The sequence below is a fragment of the Haliaeetus albicilla genome, chromosome 17, assembly GCF_947461875.1.
Source record: "Haliaeetus albicilla chromosome 17, bHalAlb1.1, whole genome shotgun sequence".
Lineage (NCBI taxonomy): Eukaryota > Metazoa > Chordata > Aves > Accipitriformes > Accipitridae > Haliaeetus > Haliaeetus albicilla.
The window spans coordinates 18,305,341-18,328,935 of record NC_091499.1 but is presented as its reverse complement, the minus strand read 5'-3'; the positions used below and the strand labels follow the sequence as shown (position 1 = coordinate 18,328,935).

At 35.9% G+C, this 23,595-nt stretch overlaps 1 protein-coding gene across 4 annotated transcripts in view; it reads right to left on the bottom strand.

Moving 5' to 3' along the window:
* The window catches only part of GRIK2 (glutamate ionotropic receptor kainate type subunit 2), a 421,417-nt gene that overhangs the window by 75,241 nt on the left and 322,581 nt on the right, over positions 1–23,595 (bottom strand). For all 4 annotated transcript variants that reach the window (XM_069804941.1, XM_069804944.1, XM_069804945.1 and 1 more), the window contains one exon: positions 22,641–22,858. In XM_069804941.1, coding sequence (XP_069661042.1) covers positions 22,641–22,858 — 218 coding nt within the window. The remainder of the gene's footprint in view (positions 1–22,640; positions 22,859–23,595) is intronic.

Below are 23,595 nucleotides of genomic sequence, written 5' to 3'. Positions count from 1 at the left end.
ACTTCAGATGGGCTCAGGAAATAAAGAGAGGAGTGGGGAGAGGGAAGACTTCCACCTTCCACTTCTACCCGACCTTCTGGAAGATTCTTCTCAATTTCATCCTGTGGGAAAATACATCATTGGGCCTGAAAATATTTTTATAGGGCACTCTGTCACCCCCCCTATCCTCTCAACTGAGAAAGGAGAGAATAAAAATAAATTTATTTTATTTTGCATCTTAATTTAAGGCAGCCTTTTTTTCTTGCTTGCATAAATATGAATTTTAGATACTGTCAGCCATTCCTAAGGGCTGGAATGAAATGAAGTCACTTGAGAGCTAAAGAATGGCATGTTGTAGGAAATCACTAGCCATATGTTATTTGTCTTGGATAATTCCTACTAAATCAGGACCTAAAGGAGAATAATAACTAGCCATTGTGTGGTCTGGAAGCAAAGAAAGGATCAGATTAGGGTATAAGAGAGTTGTTGGGAAAACAGAATACATGTCAAGCTAAGCATCAATGCCTCATAAAATTCATGGCATAAAATTATTCAAATAGTTGCTTTAAACCATGGCTTTAATGGCTTTAAACCATAATGAAAGAACTTAAAACAAAAGGACCATAAGACTAATGACTGAGGACTCAGCATAAGTGACTAAAGGGCTTAGGGTTAGGTCTAGTTGTATTTAACAACCTCATTATTGTGCAGAAATAACACAAAGGGATCATAGGGATTAGAAATACAATAAGGAAAAAACATTGCATGTAGTTTCACAGTACCTGATTTAAAGAGAAACTTTCTGAGGAATAAAAAAAACCCCACACCTAAACCTCAGGTCTGAAACCTAATAATCACAAAGATGTGTTCTTCCTTTCTGAACTTTAAAAGGGATTGCAGTGTTCTGATCTAGGGCCACCTAATAAGCACTTACATCTCTGCTGTCTGAGATAAATATCAATGCTAGGCAGATGGAAAGGTATAACATAGATGTTACGACTTTAGAATAATGTGCAACGACAGGATACCTGCTGTTGGGGAGGAATCAGCATTAAAAACCCGTTGTGGTAGTTCCACCAGCTGTAATTTAAAGCGATAGGCTTATTTTTTTACAAGCTTATATCATCAGCTGTAGCCATGCACTAAAAAACTCTGAGAAAATATTAAATGATAAAGACGTTAAGAAAGTAATAATAATTTTTTTTACATCAAATTATCTGAGAGCCCTTAAAAAACAGTGCTATTATTAATATTTAAATATCCAGCTTATTTTAAATTTCTGATAAGAGTAACTCCCCTATAAAATCATTTTGTAGGCAGAAATCGGATAAACTTCAATGCTGCACACCTGAATCTGAGAATTTTCTTCTTTATTGTCTGAAAAAGATAACTGAGCTTAACAAATAAATTTTTAAGTTTAAGAAGCACAATGAAATAGAACACACATAAAATATATTGTACTGTAGCTTGTGTATGTTTCTACACTTCAATCGTCTTAGTTTCAAGAGAATTTTTCAAGAAACCAGCTTCTAATATGGTCTAACGACATTTGTTTTTCAGGAATAAAAAGCAAAGAAATCAGCTGAGACACTTAAGTCTGAAAATAGCTTTTCAAACAAATTTGATAAATTTTGTTTCACCACTACATAAAACCTTTAGAGTATTAAAGTGTAAGAAGAAACATTTATGTTTAAATAATTAAACATAAATGTTTTAAAAGAACCACCATAGTCTATAATGTAAAACTATACTGTTATAAATATAACATTAGAAAAGAAATGCAGCCAGAAAATTGAAGCATCTAAGGAGGATAATTTTAACCACTTGAAACTGCTTATTTTTACTATAATGCATAACAGGTAACTCTTGGCTCAAAGATCATATTATTAAAAATACAATTGTTTTTCATTAATCTTATCCTCCCCTTTTTGAGAAAATTTTAAAATCAGCTCTGCAACCTCGTAAATGCAGGGAAATTCCTCCCTTAATTTGAAATCCATTAAACTTCAGTGGGGATGGGCCATTCCTTCACTTCAGCACGTCTTTAAATAAAAGCTAACATATATACATATGAATGAAGCAAAAGGTTTTCAAGAAATTTGAAATCTTCAGCTAATTTCACCTGGTTAGCAGGGATAAAAATGTTAATAGCAAACCTACCTGAAAGAATAAGACTCAAAGATTAAAACAACTCAAACACTGATCATACCTTGTTTCAGGGCATTATTTCTGTGAATTGCATTCAGCACAGAAGAGTAATTTTTCTCAGAAATAAACTTTGCCTCAAATTAAAAACAAACAAACAAAAAAACAAACTAAAAAGGCAATGGGAAGAGAAGAGAAAGTAAGGTAGATTTGTTTTAAAAAGAAAACGCTCTCTGGCAGAATGTCTTTTTTTTTCTAATTTGGATTTTGATTCTTTGTTATTTTAGCCAACTGCAATATTCAGAAAATTCTACAGCCCAGTTCCTTTGGGTTTTGTGGTGTTTTAAGACGGAAACTAGACTTGTGAACATAAAAGTGCATGTTTTAAGTTAGATTCAACGAACAGGCTAGTTCCATGTACTATGAATTTCAAAATTAAGATCCGAATTTCAGATTTTCTGGTCACAGTTTTGTGATACTGCTTAAATGGTGACAGGTTCAGGGTGCCACACAACAGTTAAGTGTTAATATTAATTTACTTCTTGCTTTTTTCTTTTTTTTTTTTTCTGTTTTGGGTGCTGTTGGGTTTTTGGGGTGGGCTGTTTTGTTCGTTGTTTTGGGTTTTTTGGTTTGCTTTTTTTTTTTTTGGTACAGCTGTTTTTTTCTGTACGACTGTCTCTCTAATAAAACAGCTCTCTCTTTTGTGTATACTGAGGATGTCAACAAAGCTGAGGAAATAACCAGAAGAGCTGGAGGCAAGCAAGCTGTTAAGACCCCAGATGGCCCATGCAGGGAAAAAGCTTCCATGACAGGAAGATGTTTGGACATGTGAAAGCTGAATAACTTTGTTTATTGCGGGAAAAAAGTAACCAGATCATCACATTAACATGTGGGATTCTACCACAAAGGGAAAGCCTTGTCACCACATGAAAATTAAATCACTGATGCTTCAGAGCATTTACTGCCTCTTATCATCTCATCATGTGACTAGCAGGGATTCCATTCAGGATTTTGTGCCTTTTATGAATTGCAGCACATAGCTAATTTGACCCAGATTTTAACTATTTGAACTGCACTATGGCTTTAATGCATATCCACATTAATACAGTGCCTAGGATATTGGAGACAAACAAATGTAAGACAGTAAAAACCAATCAAACAAAAAAACCACAACAGGAGCCATTATCACTAAAATGATAGTTAGCCGGTAATTGAGCTGCAAATCTCCGAAGTTAACATAGCAATGAGCATGGTATAATTGTCTTGTAAACAGATGAGAGAACAAGATACTGTTTTCATGAGAAAGTGCATTGGTGTATGATATTTTATTTCTGACAGTACAGTAAAACTAAAATAATTTTCTATATAGGTAGAATTTAAAGCACAATTACTCACAAGCATTAGCTGTAATTTAAGAATTCTTTTTTCAGATATGTCCCAAGAGACCAAACTGACCTGGAGCAATCAAGACCATAAAGACAACCAGAAGACAGAGCTGAATGTTATCAATACAAAAGGAGTGGTATGGTTCAGTAGCCGCCACAAAGGAGCTAGGGGAAGGAAATCAGCTCAGCAGACATTCTAGGATTATTCTATGACTCCTAAGTATAAATTAACATACAGAAGAAACTATATGTTCCTTGAGATCTTTCAAATCCCAACTGCTGTTAGTTCCTTGCTTCAGTAAAACACAGTGAATTTAATAATACCCCAAAGTTATTAATGGCATGCATTTGATGGCACCAGCACCAGCACTGCTGTTTTCATTCTGCATATTTCTGCATCAATAATCTGTGAATATCCTGAAGCAAATTTTCATGTATTTTCTGTTGACCAATTTAGCAGAAAGCACTCTGGCAAAGCGTATCTCTGAGTGTATTACTTTAAGTTAAAATTTAGAAGAAAGAGCTTTTGGTAACTGTACATAGAAGGCTACAATTGCAAATTAATGATCTGTTCTAATACCCGTCTATTTAGCTGGAAACTTTCAGCACAACTCACTGGGATTTAGTTGCATAGGGATACAAAGTTCAGGGCTTAAAAAAAAAGACAGTAATAAAACTACTGTCCTTAGTAAAATGTACAAAGTTTCACCTGATACAACTGTTTTGATAATGCATGGGATTATGAAAAAAATTTTTCTTAGATTTAGGATTATGATAAAAAGTTATTCTATCCTAACTACAGAATCAGATTATTCTGACAAACATTTTTCTTCAGGGCACCTGGTTGCATGCATGTGTTAAATTTCCTGCAGCTGAGCTTTGAAGCAGCTCTATTCCTAATCTTTTACTGCATCACTATGATGTAGTTCCTGGGGAAAAGAAGTTTAACTTAATTCTTTTGACTTTATTTTTTCATAATCAATTAAAATGCTCATTGTTTTCAGAAAACTGTCAGGAGACCTACAGTGAAAAATAATACGGTTTGTATAGTCTAATTAGCTGAATTGCAATATTTAATAAACGAGACACCTACCTGTAGTGACAATCAAATATTGTCACTAATCTTGGTCTACAGAGATTTTCATTTTTTTCTCTTTTTTTGTGATAGCTTGCAAAATGCTAATTTTAATGGAATTTGTGCAAACACAGTTAGACAACGTGCTCCATATTGTATGTATTCACACCATATTTTCCCACTCTGAAAACTACAATACCCAGTGCTTTTTATAAAAGAGATAAAATAAGTGAACTAAAAATATACAAGGGGGGTCATTACACTTCTAAAGCAATCTTGATTAAATCAGATTTTAGAACAGGTGAATAGCTGTCAGAGTACTCACCTACAGGTCATCTCACTTACAGGTAAACTCGACCCTGAACCTCAGTGCACACAGGAGATACAGTTGGCTGAAAGGGTGTGCCATTGCTTCTGGGCAACCACAGAAACATTGTGACACAGCAATAGAAAAACAGGTTTGTCCATGTCCACTAAGAAGGCTGAAGATTTCAGCTTTGAGTGCTTAAATTTTTTCATAACTTCAAGAAGCTGACATTTAACTTTAACTAATAAGGTTATTTTCTCCATTACTAATATGGATTTACTACCTAAAATAAAAGTCTAATAAAGTCCAGACTGTAAATGACTTCACATGTTAGATACAGCTCTACATTTTATTGCTATGTCCATTTTGCTTGCTTTGATAAATTGTTGTTCGAAAGCAGCAAAAATGAAAAAAAAAAGAGAGAGATGATTTAACAGATTTTTATAATACTTTTGGCTATGTTTATTGAGGTACAAAATAGTTGGTCTTGGGCTACTGCATGACAAGAATGCCTCAGCTTCACTTTAAAGCCAAAGGCAAAATAATTTTCTCTTGTCCCCAAACGTATCTGTAAGAACTGAAGGTGGAAGCAACTTGCCTGTAAACATCATTACACAGCATTCTAAGCCGAAAGAGCAATCTCAACAGATACCATGTGATGTTCATTTAAGCTCTTAATGTCAAAGCCCTCAGTTCTGCCCCTTGTGAACTTCGGAGGCACAGAAAGCTGAAGCACTGCAGAGTACTCAGTAAATCAAATTCCATTCTGGCACTAAATATCTAAACTGTCAGTGCAACCTTTGGATTCAGTGTGTGCTCTAGTGCATTTATTTGTTTATTAGTGTGAACAGAGCTCAAGGACCAGGGACAATTCATTTTCAATCCATGCTGGATTTCAATGAGAAAGGTGCTTTTAGATAATGAATGCTGACTCCTCCTCCGCATTGCCAATAAATATAATTTGCTCTAAGTATTAATTGAGCAGACTAGGGGCAGAATTTCCTTTAAGCAGTATTTTAATTTAAAGATCAGTGAGGCGAGAAAATTGCTTCAATGTTTTATAAGAAACATTTATTCACCCCTGTAGCTAGAGGTGTTCTTAGAGAAAGATATATAATTAAGGAGTTGGGCTTTTTTTTAAGGCCAAAACCCCCCATGTTCAGTCTCAAGCACACAAAATCTCTAATTCACCTTCCTGAAAACAAAGTATCTCACAATTTTGCAGAGTGAACGAACGAAATCATCCATCAGTGAATATTTCCCTGCAAGTATTCTATCATTACTAACACCTGCTCCTTTTTACAGCTTGCTCAGAAAAGCATTCAACTGCTATCAGCAACTGTAAGCTCTCATACTGACAAATACTATCTATGATCCACTGACTTGCCAGCTCAACATCACTCTGTTTACTGACTCTCCAGTTTTCCCATTCCCTGTAGGACAATCTCTCTAAAGAGCATCCACTTGATTGATGTATTGCAACTCACTTTTTCTGCAGCAGTTACTGTGTGGACAAACATTGAAAAGTTGCTTATGCTGTTCAGAAAAAGAAGCATACATAAATATCCAAGCTAGCCCCAAACCAAGGAACTTTCTGAACAAAAGTCTTTAAATATTTATGCTCTAGAGACATGATAACATGTTGTTTGTTTCCTATGAACATGTTCCAAAAGCAGAATTTACACTCGTCTACAATACAGTGATCACCCAGGGAGCCAATTCTTGTCCCAGAGTCATTGCACTGGATCTGCTTTCTTCAGAGAAAAAAGAAACTGCAGCATTCCAGTTTAAAACTACTAAAATCCTGATCACTTAGTGCAATTCCCCTGATAGATAACTATCTAACTTTTTAACTGTTATTAAAGTGACTCTTTCAGAGCTGGAGACATGAAAGCCATCATATTATAATTTTCTGAAAGCTTGATAGAACCAATATTCTTAGTATAGATGAAGTGTAATGAAGCACTTTCTTTCCCATAGGAAAGTCTTCCACTCATATTCTTTGATGCCAACTAACCTTCACATCTGCTATTTCCCTATTGATTGCTACAACTTGGCACTTTTGTAGTGTCTGATGAGGAAATGCTATTCAATGACACCACTTCCTCTTCAACAAAAGGAGTGCGGTAAAATAGCAGTGTGTTTCCTGTACCTTCAGGGGAAACACTAGGTGCAAATTATTCAGACAAACATGTAGTAATCATTTATGTGTATGTATGTGGAAAAGAAGAAGGTTTGTTCCTTTTGTACTGAACCATTGCTTATGTAAAATTATGCAAAGTAGATCTGGTTTTGAATTTTTTAAGCAAATGAGGAGTCATTCTGGGTCCTACTTAAAAACTCCATCTCAAAATACATGGTGTTCACCGTGGAAATAAGCTTGAAATTAGTCATCACTTAAAATACGATCCAAACATATATTTACAAATCAGTAATGCACATTGGAGAATATCAGAACAAAGAGTATGTTTGTTTTGCTGTCCTTGAATACAAAGACATCAAAGATTCTTTTTTCAAGTAAAATGAAATAGTTTCTTCTTGACACATATGACACTAATGAAATATTTAATTTGAAATGAAAATGATAAGTAATATCAATTATCTAATAGTCCTCATTTATAAAGCTGTGAGAAACACCAGCATGACAAAAAGAAAAGCACTGCATTTTTAAATTAAAGATCAAATACAACATTTTGGCTTCAAACAGAGTGAAACTATTAAACCATTGGTGTTTTATTGGCATTTTACTTCGGCTTTCCTCTAGTCCAGGCCTCTGGATGTGTAACATTTAACTGATTTTCTTTTTCTTTTTTTTTTTTTGTTTTGGTGAAATTTCAGATTCCTTAAGCTCTAACGGCCACAATTTTTTCTGTGTATGGTCTTACTTGGAATTAGCTCTTTTTTTTCTTTCTCTTTTTTTTTTCCTTGTATGGCTTTAAGCTTAGATTCACAAAGGTATTGAAACACCTAATACCTACTGAAATCAATGGCAACTTAGTTATGAAAGAAGCATAGAAAGAAGAAGTAAGAAACAAGGATATAGTTCCATCTTAGGATTTTCAGGTTGTACAAATATTTTAACAGGTTACTCCCACAACTGATTTGCTTTAATTTGAACCAGTACAACTAAGAAAAAAAAAGAAATTGATTTGGGAGCAGGACAGAAAAAAAAGTGTTTACCTCTTTAGCCAACTTTTCTACTAGAGTCAAACATAATTCATTCTACTGACAATATTTTAGCAAAACTGCTGAAGATTCTCACTAACTTATATCCAAATCAAGACTATGATTCACATCTTACAGTTAACAAAACAGGGCCAGGACAGAGGCTCATAATTGTCCATACCATCTGTTAGCATGGGGCCTGGAACAGTTTTGGCCTGTCCTAAGGAATAACCTCCCAAACGATAGCTGGGCTCCACCCCAAGATAATAAATAGCTCAAGAGATGTCAAGTACATACCAAAGACTGTTCCTAATAGGTGATCATGCATAAACATCCTAATTTTGATGGAAAAGAGAGTTTAACCCAGTGACTTTCACTTTAAAAATGGTCCTGGCCTGTTTTATTTACTACTAAAAATATAGCCTGAAAGTGTACAAGACAGAGACATCTAATGCATTTGGAACAATATGCTTGAAACACTATATATCTTGCATTATTCTCTAATAAAGATTTCTGTATACATTTTACTTTAGTCTCTAAACAAGCCACTTCAAAATTCTTACTTCAAAATGTTGGGTCAGAAATAATGATTTTTTTAACAATAATTTTTAAGACCCCTTTCAAACACTTGAACAGGCTTCCTAGAGATGGGCGGTGCCCCAAGCCTGTCAGTGTTTAAGAGGCATTTGGACAATGCTCTTAACAACATGCTTTAACTTGGTCAGCCCTGAAGTAACCAGGCAGTTGGACTAGATGAAAGTTGTAGGTCCCTTCCAACTGAAATATCCTGTCCTGTCCTACCCTATCCTATCCTAGGTTTAATTGTATTCCCTCTGTTTCACCTTCTAACCAAGAAGCCCAAAAGTACAGAAAAATAAAATTTGCAAAAGATAATTAACGATTCAGAATCTGTTAGATGGTATAGCTTGTTCTGGATGTGGGCAAATTTTATCTTTTCTGTAAACAAGGCTGTTAGTTTTGCTATGTCAGCCTACTAATGTCCCATATGCATGCAGAAACCCAAACATGTGAATAGCACTTGACTATACAATTAAAGAAACAGGAATCAATAACTGCAGCGTTGTCATCTTCAGGCTTAAAGGTGATTCTATGTTCTAAAAATTTACTATGCCAATTCCTTTGCTTGCTTATTCTTGCTATTCTTTTTTAATCCAGGATAAACAAGGAAACAATCAAACTACTTTAAACAACAGTCCCGTTCCTCTAAATGCATTAAGAGTTGCTCTAACAGTTGCAAATTAAATCATACCACAATTTTGGAAATCCAAATACTATCTTAGAGGATGACAACATAAAAATGTTTGGAGCTTACAGTGGTTTCAGAAATGGCAATCTGTATATTTCCTCAGATTTTTCATCATTTCTTGATTAACACCTACTGAGCTTTAGTAATTCAGTTGATGCAACTTGCTGAACTGTACCCTTCAATTTAAAGTTTCCATGAAAATTCTGGCATAGAATATGCCAAGATTACCACATACTTCCAACAAAATATGCAAACAATGCAAACACATTACTGGTGCACACATCAAAAGCCTGCACCTGTGACACTAATTTAATTAAAAAAAAATTAATTTGACTCATAAATGTAAAAAAAAATGACAAGCTATGACACAACAACATCTGCCATGCTGGTGGAGGATAAATGTACTCAACTTCTAATATTATCAAGCATATGGAGTCACATGAGCAAAGCAAAATGGTAGACTGTGCTTATTGTTTGTTATTTTTACTTTTGTTTTTCAAGGCCTGGATTTTGCAATCACTGGCTTACTTTTAGGAACACTCATTGTGACCAGTTCAATCTTTTAAAATATGATGTTTACAAACACAGACGAGAATTTTGGCCGTAGTCCAACTCGGACTGTAAGCCAAAATGTGAACTTTTTCTATCATTTTAAAGAGATTTTTCTCTTTGTTTTTTTTGTGTTCATTTCAGTGCCAACTTGTAAGAAAAGAAACTCGTCACAGCCCTTAAGCCAATAGTCTAAAATAAGACAAATATCCCTACAGTGCCAGTTAAGTCAGTCAATTTTACTATGGAATTAGAATTATTAATATTATTTCTTGTAAAATTAATTAATTTTCATACATAGATATTTTTAATTTGATTTTGTATTTGACATTACAGCTGCAATATTTGTTGGTTCTGGTGGTTTTGCTGTTAGATTTATTCCACTAAAACTTAGAGATTCAACTTATCAAAGTAATTCTCTATTTCTGAAAGGAAAATTGAAGACCTGAGGATTAAGACAAGAGACTTAATGGTTTTTGGAAGTGTTAAGACATTTATTTGGAGTATTTAGAAGTCAAGCTCTCTCTTGGAAAAAAAACCGTCCAGAAATCCACTGTTAGCTGAATAAAAATATAAAAATATTGGCCTCAATACTGCTTATGAAATAAGCCTTATTGTTTCCCTTCCATTCTCTTTTCATCTTTGATGACCTGATTTGAAAATACAGCCACTGAGACAGCCAAATCTTCATTATGAACAGGCTGTACAAAAAAAAATTCTCCTTAATTTCAAAGGAGAGACTTCTTGTATGAGGCACCTGTGACTGGAAGAGGAAGCTATAACTGAAATTGCAGTGTTTCGTCTGCTAACTTCTGATTTTATGGGTAGTCAAACCTCTGACTAGAATACAATTGTTGGATTGCACATATGTAATGAACTATGCTCAACATCCCTGTACTTCAGGAACAAAGGCTGCATCAGAAATACTAGGTGTAACCATAAAATAAATTAAGGAACCAAACTGTTGGTTTTGTTCAATCCAAGAAAATTCCTCAGCAATTCAACCTGAATAAAAATACACTTGAATGATAACTACCTGGATAGGCTTAGATAGAAATTCTAGCATAAAAGAAACTATTCTCAGAGTTTCTTTGCCAGATAAGGTAAAAGCGTAAAAGAAGAGCTAGACAGCCTTCCAAACAAATCACAGAAAATGTTTGGTGCTAATCTTCCTTCTTCACAGGAAATTCCTTTAGGGATGCATTTTCCTTTTTCAGAAAGTGGAAATGTATGAAAGAGTACACACAACTTCTATCAGACATGTCATATAGAAGCTTCTTAAGAGTTTTGGAGGACTCCTTGTAAGTCAAGGAAGGCAAGTGTCTCCTCTATCAAAAAATAAAAAATGAAAGTCAGAGAAAGAGAAAGACGGTGAGAGCAACAGAAAGAGGAACAGAACAGTTTCTATCTTACCACTGGCCTTCTGTTGCACAAGAAAGTAAGAGTTCTTCAAAGAAAGACCAAAAAAGTTGTCTTCAAAGGCCTCCAGGATATTTGCTGTATTTTACAGCTCATTGAGGGGGAGCTGCTTTCAGTTCTCAAATGCCAAGATAGACTACTCAAATACAAATATTTTAAGGTAAGCAATACTACATCCTTTGTTAATTTTCATAATGCCTAGTTTCTAAGTAAAAATAATAGTTTACTAGTAGTATGTATTAATATAATAAAAGCTCTCATGGTCCCCTCAAATCACAGTGACTCACGACAGAATTCACATAACAACTTAACTGGATTTTTGTTGCCAATTATATTTAAATATCTATTTTGAGAACATAAGTCAAATTCAGCATAAAAGAACATACTATTTATGATCATCACCATTATTATGAGTGACTGTCTCTGTTTTTAAGATGTGAGAAAAGATAACTCTCCCATAATTTCCTATACAAAAAATTGATAAGTAAATTGAAAATCACATGCCACAGCTGAACAAATTAAAAAAATGCTAAGAAATATCTTGCTTATCTTTGGTCCAACATGTTCATGGGCAGATAATCCTCTGATCAGTAGGCTACTCTGATCATAAAGAAATGGCTGCTCATGGCCAGTGTACTCTTTGCTGGGTAAAAAAATGGCTGGATGAACAGGCCCAAAGAGTTGTGGTGAATAGAGTTAAATCCAGCTGGCAGCCAGTCACAAGTGGTGTTCCCCAGGGCTCAGTTTTGGGGCCAGTTCTGTTTAATATCTTTATCGATGATCTGGATGAGGGAATCGAGTGCATCTTCAGGAAGTTTGCAGGTGACACCAAGTTGGGAGCAAGTGTTGATCTGCTTGAGGGAAGGAAGGGTCTGCAGAGGGATCTGGACAGGCTGGATCAATGAGCTGAGGCCAGTTGTATGGGGTTCAACAGGGCTAAGTGCCAGGTCCTGCACTTGGGTCACAACAACCCCATGCAACGCTACAAGCTTGGGGAAGAGTGACTGGAAAGCTGCCCAGCAGAAAAGGACCAGGCGGTATCGGTCAACAGCCGGCTGAATATGAGCCAGCAGTGTGCCCAGGTGGCCAAGAAGGCCAACAGCATCCTGGCCTGTATCAGAAATAGCGTGGCCGGCAGGACTAGGGAAGTGATCGTCCCCCTGTATTCAGCACTGGTGAGGCTACACCTTGAATATTGTGTTCAGTTTTGGGCCCCTCACTGCAAGAAAGACATTGAGGTGCTGGAGTGTGTCCAAAGGACAGCAATAAAGCTGGTGAAGAGTCTAAGGAACAAGCCTTCTGAGGAGTGGCTGAGGGAACTGGGGTTGTTTAGCCTGGAGACAAGGAGGCTGAGGGGAGACCTTATCGCTCTCTACAACTACCTGAAAGGAGGCTGTAGGGAGGTGGGTGTCAGTCTCTTCTCCCAAGTAACAAGAAGAATGACAAGAAGAAACAGCCTCAAGTTGTACCACGTGAGGCTTAGATTGGATATTGGGAAAATTTCTCCCCCAAAAGGGTTATCCATCATTGGAACGGGCTGCCCAGGGAAGTGGTGGAGTCACCATCCATGGAGATATTTAAAAGACGCGTAGACGTAGCACTTAGGGACATGGTTTAGTGGTGGACTTGGCAGTGTTAGGTTAATGGTTGGACTTGATGATCTTAAGGTTCTTTTCCAACCTAAATGTTTCTATGATTCTATGATTCTAAAGCATGGTTTAGTATATTTTTTTTATAAATCGGTAATCTATATTGTGCAGATTAAGGATCTCAAATACATTAAATGCAAGTTCAATTAATGCATGGATAGTGAAAAATGCTTAAAAGGCATCCATACTCAATAAAGCTTATGTAATTATTACCATAGGTGTATTGCAAAAGGGGTCATTTAACCAATCTCAACAAGCATTCTGTTTGGAGCAATTAATAACTCTGGAGAAGAAATTCATCAGTATAATAAGACTTCAGGTAGTATCCCGGGCACTTCTGGCACTGGAAATATTTCTCTACACAAAGCAATGCTAATGCAGTTGGACAATACCTCAGTAGTATCATATATAAACTGACAAGGCAGAACCAAGAGTTCACCTCTGCTAATGAATGGAGGCTTTCAGGCTGCTTCAGTGGGCATGAACTCAACACTGAAGGTTGCGCATATGGCAGGATCTCACACAAAACTGGCTAAACTAAGAGACAGTTCACTCTAGAGAATTGTTTCTGAATCACATTCCCAGGATGAGTCATAGATCAAATCTGCAAACTTTACATGGCTACTTGGTGATAGATCTATTTGCTTTGAAGAGCAGGATGATTTTTTTTTCAGACTCTGATAGTTAAAAATGTTCTTAGATGTACTCTCAGCAAACCCTAACTCTGAAATCTGTCTTTCATACAGAATGCTGTTTGCAGCTGAAGGATTCTCTATGATCTAGTTCAGTTCCCTTTCTCACCTTGCTCATGATCTAAGACATAAAGAGAGAAAAGCTGAAAAGAGAAAAGGAAAGTGTTGTTGCCCTGCCTCCTGGGGGAAAGCAGCAGGAGAAGGAGAGAAAGGTGATAAGTTTAGACAGCAATTAGGTTATGCATTTCTGAGGAAAAAGCCTTGCCACCAAACCTATGATCAGAACCCAGAGTTCAGTCATCGTCTTAAAACTGATCCTGTCAGCAGTGCCATTACAGGCCCTGAAGAGGCCAGAAAGTGAAGCACATCGGATGAAGGAAAGGAAACAAAATGGCTTAGCAGTTAAAACAAAATCTACAATAGTACATAAGGACAAAATACATTCTGGAAGTATCAGCAATTATATCGCTGTTGATTTTCTCACCCTCACACCTCCAAATGTCTAGGCAACATAACTTCCTTCCCAAAGGGTGTGGATTCCCAGTGGCTTTCACATTTAGCAGGGTGATATAAGATCACCCTGCCATGGAAAGGGACACCCTCTGCTCTCCTCGCATCAGTTCTAGCATTCTAGCAGCCAGGGCAGCTTTCTTCACAAGTGAAAAGTAAACATGCAACAACAAAAAAAGATTCATTTTCAGTTGGATCACAAAGCTGGACTGACTCTTGCCACAGCCCTATGGTATGTAGAGCCAATAGAAAAGTAAACACGCAACAACAAAAAAAGATTCATTTTCAGTTGGATCAGAAAGCTGGACTGACTCTTGCCACAGCCCTATGGTACGTAGAGCCAATAGAGCTTGAGGCTGAAGGCAGAAGGGGTTGGACTACTCACAGTTAGACTGGCTTAAGTTGATCCCAAAACAACACAACAAGAAAGCTATTGAGAGATATGACCAGAAGCAATTTGCAGCGATTAGTACTGATTAAACTCCACCTGACTTCAAAGGAACAAGCCCCTACTTTTCTTGTCTTCAGTGGAATCACTATATGTTCTCAAAAAAAAAAAAAAAAAGACAGAATGGGTTTCTCTTAACTACGAAATGATTTTTCAAATATCTAGATTATAACATTCCTCTGAACAAGCTACATTTGGTAGAAATTCTTGACTTTCGCTGGCAAAAAAAACCTGACACAATTCAGGACTCAAAGTGTGGTCTGGATAGTATTTGTATAACATCAGGCTTGATTTTGTACAGACAAATGAACAGTTTATTAGTATTTTCCCACCCTGCCCCAGGCTCTGATCTCTTGTATCCTATATTTCTATCCAAGTGGCAATTAGATCTTGCTATATTTTACCATACCTTATACACTGAGAAAGACCAGCTTTATTCAAACCCCATCATGTACATACAGTATGGATCATTAATGCATGTGCACTAATTAATGCATATTGTTGTCAGATGCAATTCTGAAAAATAATACAAATGTCAGCTTCTTGCTGGTATGTTCGTTTTAGCTCTACATTATATTCACACTGAGAAATACTTATGGAACAGGAAAACCAGATGGGACCATAAGTTACATAGTTTGGCCCACCTGCGAGTTCTGTGGGGAGATCAGCATAAAACTTTTTCCCCTATGAATATTTGAGGTAAGGCAGAAACAGATGCTGAGCTGTGGAAAATATTAATTGTTCCAAAGGCAAAGATGACTTTTCCTATTGCCAACTTTTAATTTATTTTTGATGTCTCTCCGACTTTCTTTCAAAGATAACTAGTGGGGACCCATTTCATATGTTAACTATTTAATTCAATATTTTAATTGTTGTGAATGACTAATCTTGATTTCAATGGAAAGTTATGTATATTTCTTTGAGAGGACCACAAAAAGCATTTGTACGTGTTTCATCAGTTTCTAAGAACTGTAGCTAGATGCAGGTGTAAATGATAAATATGAATCTTGTGATTTTGGAGCATAATTATTCATGAATACAGCATGCTATCAGGCAGCTTATTAAGAGTGCATACTATCTGGATATATGTCGTAATGCAGTATAAATCTTTGCAGAAATGAAAAGTTGACTAGTTCTTGTGTTCATCTTTTTCAGCCCATAATGTAGGAACAGGGGAAAAGGGTATAAGGAATGAGGAATGGGGAAAGGGAAGGGAAAAGCCACGGGCATGGACAAAGGCAAGGGTGGAAACGTAGTGGATTTCTACCACATTCCATCTACTTCTAGTTTCATGCCTCAGCACTGAGATGCAACAGGCAGCCAAACATATGCTCTTATTTACTGCAGGAACAGTAATGGCTCTGGCAACCCCAGAGAAGGAGGAAGGGTCAAGACATCATAAAACCATTTCAGTCACTTTGTCCCAGTACCTGGAGAGTTGGTTGGAATGAGGCCTTTTATATGAATTAGTTCTGCTTTCTGCCCTCTGATTCAAAAGAAAGACAGCACACCGCAAAGAACTTAATGGTACCAAATTTATCTGAATTTCTTCTATTTAGAATTCAAATGCACTGCTGCTCTTGTTATAGTCTGTGTTAATGCATCATCTAACTTACCTACCTCTTCCTAGCTTCTTTGATCTTTTAAGGAAATAAGTAGAACCCAGTGAGGCAGAGGTGTTTTGAGGTCTCTGGACAAAGCCTATATCTCGTTCTCACAGACTGTCATTGCAGATTCAGTTCTCATAAGTGTATGGCGCCACCACAGACCTTGCTTTAAAGGTTTGCAACTGTGCCTGCTTTTTTTGCACATTCAAAGTAGTAGTGGTTAACTGAGTAGGTGTTCCTACAACGAGGGAATAATCATGGGAAAAGGGAAATAATGCATTTCAGCTGTATGTGTTTCTAGCAGATAGGCCCAAACCATGACAATCAAAAAGAAGAAAAAGAAGAAAAGAATACATGGTATTTATATTCAATTCCCTTTTTAGTCAAAAGTGCCACATGTGTTTTTATGCAGAAGAACAAGTCTCTATTTGTTACATTCAAATGCAACTTATCTATAAAGCAAAATAATTTTAAAGCAAACTGAACATGTATCTGTGGTATCTGCTACCAATTACTTTTTAAGCATTATCCAGATCAGCACATGGAGGCTGGGACTCAAAAAATTGTTTTCCATTAGTCACTGTCAGTCAGTGGATATTTGAGAAGCTCAGAAGTGTTGTTTCTTTCATCTTTGACTTGCAACAATTCCACCAAATAATTGACACGCACTGCTAAACTTCATGTTTTATTTGCAGCATTCATCTAAAGGTTCTATGTGTGTATATGCCCATGTGCTTGTACATGCATACTTATTTGTTAAACATATAAATGTCATTTGTCTATTACAATGTTCAAACCCAGGTTTGAAAAACCCACTGAAGTTATATTGGCTTTATGCATGTCAATGCCAACATCATTCATGACAAATGCATGGCATTCATACCTTTATTCTTGCTGCTATTCTTTCATTTACGTCAGGGGATCTGTCACTTGTACTCCAGTTATAAGCAGTGGGAAAATTCCCCTACAGCTCCTTCTTTCAGCCTGGAGACACTATTTCTGAGATTTTGCAATGTATAGGTAGAGCTTCATGCTATTTCCTTTAACAATAGGCTGAGAATTTGGAAGAGGAAGATAGACACATGAGCGAGGAATTGTTGCCCCCCAAAATTTCCTGAGAGAGATGGTAACAAAATGGCTAGTGTAAAAAACAAGGCAGGGGGAACTGAAAAGGGTCAGCAGCAGGTATCTTTGTCGAGAAAAAGCAGTGCAGGAAGCAATGGGAGATGTTGTAGAAAAGTAGATATGATATAAAAATGGGTCCTAAAGGAGAAAAGGAAAGAAACTGGCAAATGTAAATGATAAATAGAATAGTCTATCAGATAATTCTAAGGTGTGTGAGTCAGCTTTCCTGAATTAGTCCCCTATCTGCCTTTCACCAAGTGAGCTTGAAAAAGATGCATTCCCTTTTAGTGCTTCAGCTTCCTTATCAGCAAAACAAGGATATAAAATATACAACTCTCACGAAGAGCTGAGAAGACCTTTAATTTGTGATATGGAAGTAACGACACTAAGCTGCTATTAGAGAACAAAAAATTACTTTGTTTTTTACTATTTGGTATGCGAATGCCTAGTAACCATAACTGAGAAAAGTTCTACTGTGCATGGAACTGTACAAAAACATAGAAAGAAAAAAATTCTGACATTGAAAGGTACATATATGAAAAATTATAAGAAAAACAAAGGTACACAGTGACTTCAGAAAAAAAGAATCTTAAAATTGTAGACCACATATAAGCATATGTGCTGTCGTAGTTTCTTTGTGTGTGAGGATGGAGAACTGTGGTATAATTAGAAGCAGGGTGGAATGAACATTGTTGTTCTCAATTTCAGAACTGTCATTCAGCAAGAAAACAGACACTGAGATTTTGAGAAACATAGACTGAGAGACCAGAGAAATCAAAGGCAATGAAAAATCTGAGATTGTTATCCAAGAACAGTTAGTGTGAGATAAGTACCTTTCATGAAAATAATAAATGCTTTTTGTTTTATTCCAAACAGGAAGGAAGATAGGCTTCTGAAACTTGAAAATGGTCAATAATGACAAAAGCACCCAAAAGAAAGGAAGAGAAGTTCGAAACTAAGAAAAACTCCACAATTTGAGTGGAAACTACAAGCCTAGCAGCAGATATGGCTTAGAATTTACTTTCACATTTCTTTCCTTCTAATTCTTGGATAATACTAAGGTTTTCTTTGTTGTGCCCAATGAAATGGCCCACCAGGCATGTAACAGATTTGTAAAACTACTTCCCTTCCATGCTCAGACAAGATAAGTAGATCTTAAGAGGAGAGAGCACTGAAAATTTCCTTCACTTTCTGGCTTCTAAAAGGAGTTGTAATGTCGTGTTTCTCAGACCATAAGGAGGCATACAATGATCTGGAGGACCTAATAAACCTCTGGAGACAACATTCTCCTTTTTCATTGAAGCTATCTCACAGGGATATTTGACTCACAAGGGTAAGAGTATTTTCAACCTATATTCCCTGTGCTCTCCCTCACCAAGATTTTAACTTTAGCAGGTTTTAATCTAGCACTTTGTTTGTCTGATTCCCATTTATGTTCTCCTTCAAAAAATGTTCTTCTTTTCTTTTAGCACCACACAGCTTTGGCCAGCTTCCAAAGTTTTTTTAAGAAAGAATTCAATGGACTGCTATATAGATAATTTATGCAGAAATTACTGTCAGTCTCATGGGCAGCCACCGAGCCTCACTGTGATTGGAACTAATAACTATTACCAAGATATGATAATTTTATTTAACATTAGGAAACCATCTGGTGCCTTCACTTCTTGTTGCAGCTTAATGCCACTGTTTTACTCAATCCACTCTCATTAAAACAAGACAAAGCAGCTAAGGAAAAACATACACAGATGATAAATTTATCCTCTCAATCATCTTTGTGCAACCCCCCCAGAACTCATACTCTCATAGATTTTTGAAGTAGGAGGGGACTACTAAAATCTAATCTGAGCTCCTGTATAATGAAGGCTATCTATTTCATTGAGTAGCCACTAAATCAAAAGCATAACATGTTTGAGCTATGCTGTATCTATTTTCCTTACAATGGCTGCATGTGATGGATGAATCCAGCCCACTCCTAGACAAGTTATACCAGTGGTTAATTACTCTCACTCTTAAATATATGCACCTTATTTCTAGTCTGAATCTGCCTAACTTCAGCTTTGAAACATTAGATCTCGTTATGCCTTTTTCTGCTAGATTAAACAGTCATCTACTGTCAAAAGTCTCATTCCCATTAAGGCACTTACAGACCATGATCAAGTCACTTCTTAACCTCTTCAGCAGATTAAACAGACCAATCTTCTTTAACCTCTAACTACAATGCTTATTTCCAAACCTATGGTCATTCTTTCACCTTTAATGAACTCTTTCCAATTTTAAACACATTTTTGAAGTGTGATCACCAGAACACGACACAATAGTTCATTAGTAGTTTCCCTAATGCCATATAAAAAGGCAGTGTTACTTCCTACTTGACATTCACTTGTCTATATATCAGAGAATATAATATATACCATTTAAACCCCTCCTTTAGCTTACTGATAAAACAGAAAGTATTCTGAAAGGAATTTAAAATGTGAATTTTTATCCTGGGGTTTTTTTTTACACACAATGCAGAAAACGTACGCAACTCCTCTGTCTTTTCTATACTATCTATACTTTCCTATATTATCTACCTCCAGTGTTACTTCTGTCACTTAAGTTATTTTTCTGATAGTTTTTGTCTTCCTTTATCAGTTTTCTGTTCTTAACTGTTTTTATATTATTATTTAGTAGTAGTATATATGAGCTGTTCAACTCTAGTAGTACCTTTTAAGACAATTCCACTTACACTCTTATTTTAAAATATTTTCTCACATTTTCATTTTCTTCACGTAAGGAAATTATATTCCTGAAACAATTTGCTTATACAAAATAGAAGTATATTTTGAAAACACACAAATACAGATCTACCATGTTGACCAGAACTATGGTATTCTGTTTTCTGATAACTCAGCCTCATTAGGTAAAACCACCTAATTTTACCAGAAAGTTTACACTAGCAGATAGACTGTATACAAATGTTTTGGTTTATCTTTCATGGAATATGCATTGAATTAGATTGTATTCTTTACACAGGTAGCTCTAGTGAATAGCGTTTACATCAAGCAAACTAATTTCCACCTGGAAGTTGCTTCAGACACTGAAGGAATCAAATGAGGTTGTATAGTTTCCATTTAGTTTTCTTTTTGAGCATGATTTTCACTTATTGCCTGAACGACAAGAACAGTTGTAGCTAATTCTAGTGCTTAGGTTTGGATCAACTTCATTAGGTAAATAATACCAATTAATTTACATACTACTAGATAACATCAGAAAAATATTTGGGATAATTTGGTTGCTAGCTGGAACAGAAATTCTTACCTATCAGTGCATTTTCATGTCACAAAATACTTACTAACCATGATCTGTTCACACATAAAGCCCAGAATATACATTTGTTCAACAGAATAAACCTTAATTTGGCATTAAATGTATTAGCTGAATAAAGAAATCCTATGTTTTGTTCTGATTTCTCGTTTTCATTCATAGTGAAGAAGGAGAACTTGTTAATGTACTAAAAGCAACACCAAATTATGTGATCTGACACCATAACTCTGTTGTGTATAAGTCTAGGTTATTTTAACTGCAAACAAAAATCTTCTACGCAGGATGTACAATTGCTATTTCATTAGAAGTAGGTCCTCTCTAGTTCTTGGGTACAATATACTAGATAAACACAAAGCACATCTAGATGAATAGAAACAGAAGAAGAAAGAGAGCAGAGAGAAAGAATTGTGCAGAAAAGGGAGCAGTATATTAATACACAGAGGAGAAAAACATCCAGAGGAATAGAAATAGTCTCTGTGTGCTTAAAAACCCCACAGATTACGCACATACAACAAAAGAAAAAGAGGGAATAAGAGAGAAAACTAAGGGTGGGGAGAAAGAAAACCAAAAATTAAGATGCAGAGAAAAGTGCTTCTTGCAACCAGAAGGAAAGACACTGCTAATTTAAACTTGCTTCCTAACATTTTAGAGTCCACAATTCGAATCTGAACTAGAACAACTTCAAAGTTTTCTGCCAGACAAAAAAGAAATTAAAGCCCTCTGGTGTTTTCCGGTAACTCAATATATACCTTGTGTTGTCTCTTTATGTCCTGAGACGAAAATCATTTTGACTTCTAAAAACCTCAGTCTTTAAACTTTCAGTGCTGTTTCTTTTAACTGCTTCATATATTTCCTGACATCAAGAGACCTCTAATTGATTAGTTCCTTCTATTAACTTCATCAGCTCCTTTTCCAACAAATATTCTGGTGAAAATACTCGGAACCTTCCCGATGTGTGCTATAAGTTAAGCAACCTAAAACATTCCAAGATACTGAAGTTGAATTGATTTTTATTTCCAAGCAGAAGGTGAAAGCCCTATAACTATTTTTAAAAATTAAAACTATGTGTACACTTTGATTGGCTATAAGGTCATAAGATTAAATAGTGACAATTTAGCCTTGATATCTAAACAAATTTTACACTCTCTGAATCCAATGAGAGGAACTGAGCACACATTCTTCAATTTCTGCACCAGTTTACAAGTTACCTTGGACCTCAATTTGTCCAATTTCAAATGCCAATATAAGAGACACCACAAAGCTTTAGGTGACAGCATAATAACTTATAAAAACAGAATATACTAGCTAAAAGTCTTCAAAATGTACCAAAGATCAGACAAATATTGTTAAACACCTCTCTCTTTGGAAGATCTGAGACACCTCTCTGGTATCAAATACAAAGAGTTAGAGAACAAACTACCTTCTCTCCCTTCATGCATACTTCTCACTAATTTAAGCCCACTTAAATGCAGCATATTTCATTATATTTCAAATTGAATTATCTTAGTAACAGGTTAAAAGGAATAGAAAAACTGGAAGAACCTGAGTTTTTTATATGGACCCCAAATTTCATTCAAAAGTTTCTCAAAAATACGAAGTCCAAAAGGTTTTTCTCAGTCCAGCCACTAATATCCTTAGTGTAGTCTGGTTGCTTGAAAAAAGACTACAATTAAGTATAATGCTATTGAACTGATACTGTAACTCTTAATCCGACAAACCTAATTCTTGTACACGACTATAGGAGATCTGTCTGAACAAAGTGTTCAGGTTTCTTCACCTACTCCACTGCTTAAATTCAATACTTCAAGCAAAAATCGTCAGAGAAATTGCCTTTTTTTCCCATGAGAGATTTTGCATTTGATTCATTTGCTACCTTGCAAATCCACAAAAAAGTGATTTTCAGTTGCTTTTGACAGCAGTGGGAATCATATCTGATGCTTCTCAGCAAGGTGCACAAGCTTTCCCCCCACAATCGGGATATAGCATCTTTTCAAACAGAATATAAAACTTACCTTGAAGAAAGTCATGGTTGCACCATCTTCAACTGCCCCATACTCTATCTTTGTCTGTTTGGCCAAATCATCAGCAGAATCAATAGGGGATTCCATACGTTCCACTGTCAGAAAGGCGGCTAGGTTAGCAGTGTACGAGGAAATGATGATAAGTGTGAAAAACCACCAAATGCCTCCCACTATCCTGGTGGAGAGGGCTTTGGGCATGAGCTCAGAACCTAATGAAAACCAGGGGAGAAAGGTGAAACCAATGCACAGAAAACAATTAGTAAGTGTTCAGCACTTTTTGCCACAGTGGGGAGATGGAATCACTGTGCAAAAAAATCTTTAAGCTACAGGCTTACATGTACTGCTTGTACAAACACACACAACTGAAATGAAAAATAAGAACTGATTACACTTATAAAGACAGATCTTTTTGGAGCTGTGGGAATCAAAAGATAGTAATGGGAGACTCAATGATCAGTGCCTTTTTAAAATTTATAAATATACATATGTAGCAATATGAAAAAAGCAGTTACTTGAACTGGCTTTCCAGAATAAAATCCTGGCTGGACTGAGCCTCTAAATTAATACCAGTATTGAAGCACTTATACAGTTCTTTATCTTCAAAGCACTAAATAAATACTACTAAAGTATTTTGTAAAAAATCACTTGAGTAAATAAAGCTATTGATGAAATGAGCAGATATGAAATAAAATATTTCATACCTGAAATAGAAAATCTGAAATCTATTATAAATACGCTTTTGACTTTTGCCATTTGTATTGCTATAAAGGGTTGTTTATTGACTGCTTAGATAAAAAAATTAACATCTCCCATCTCTATAGTTAGCCCCACAATTTCAGATAAACATGGGTGGTTATGCCACACACTTAATTTGATAGAGCAGCAATGAAAATATTAGACTGCTATGCATAAACTAGATAAAGATAGATTATAATGCATTGCTGGA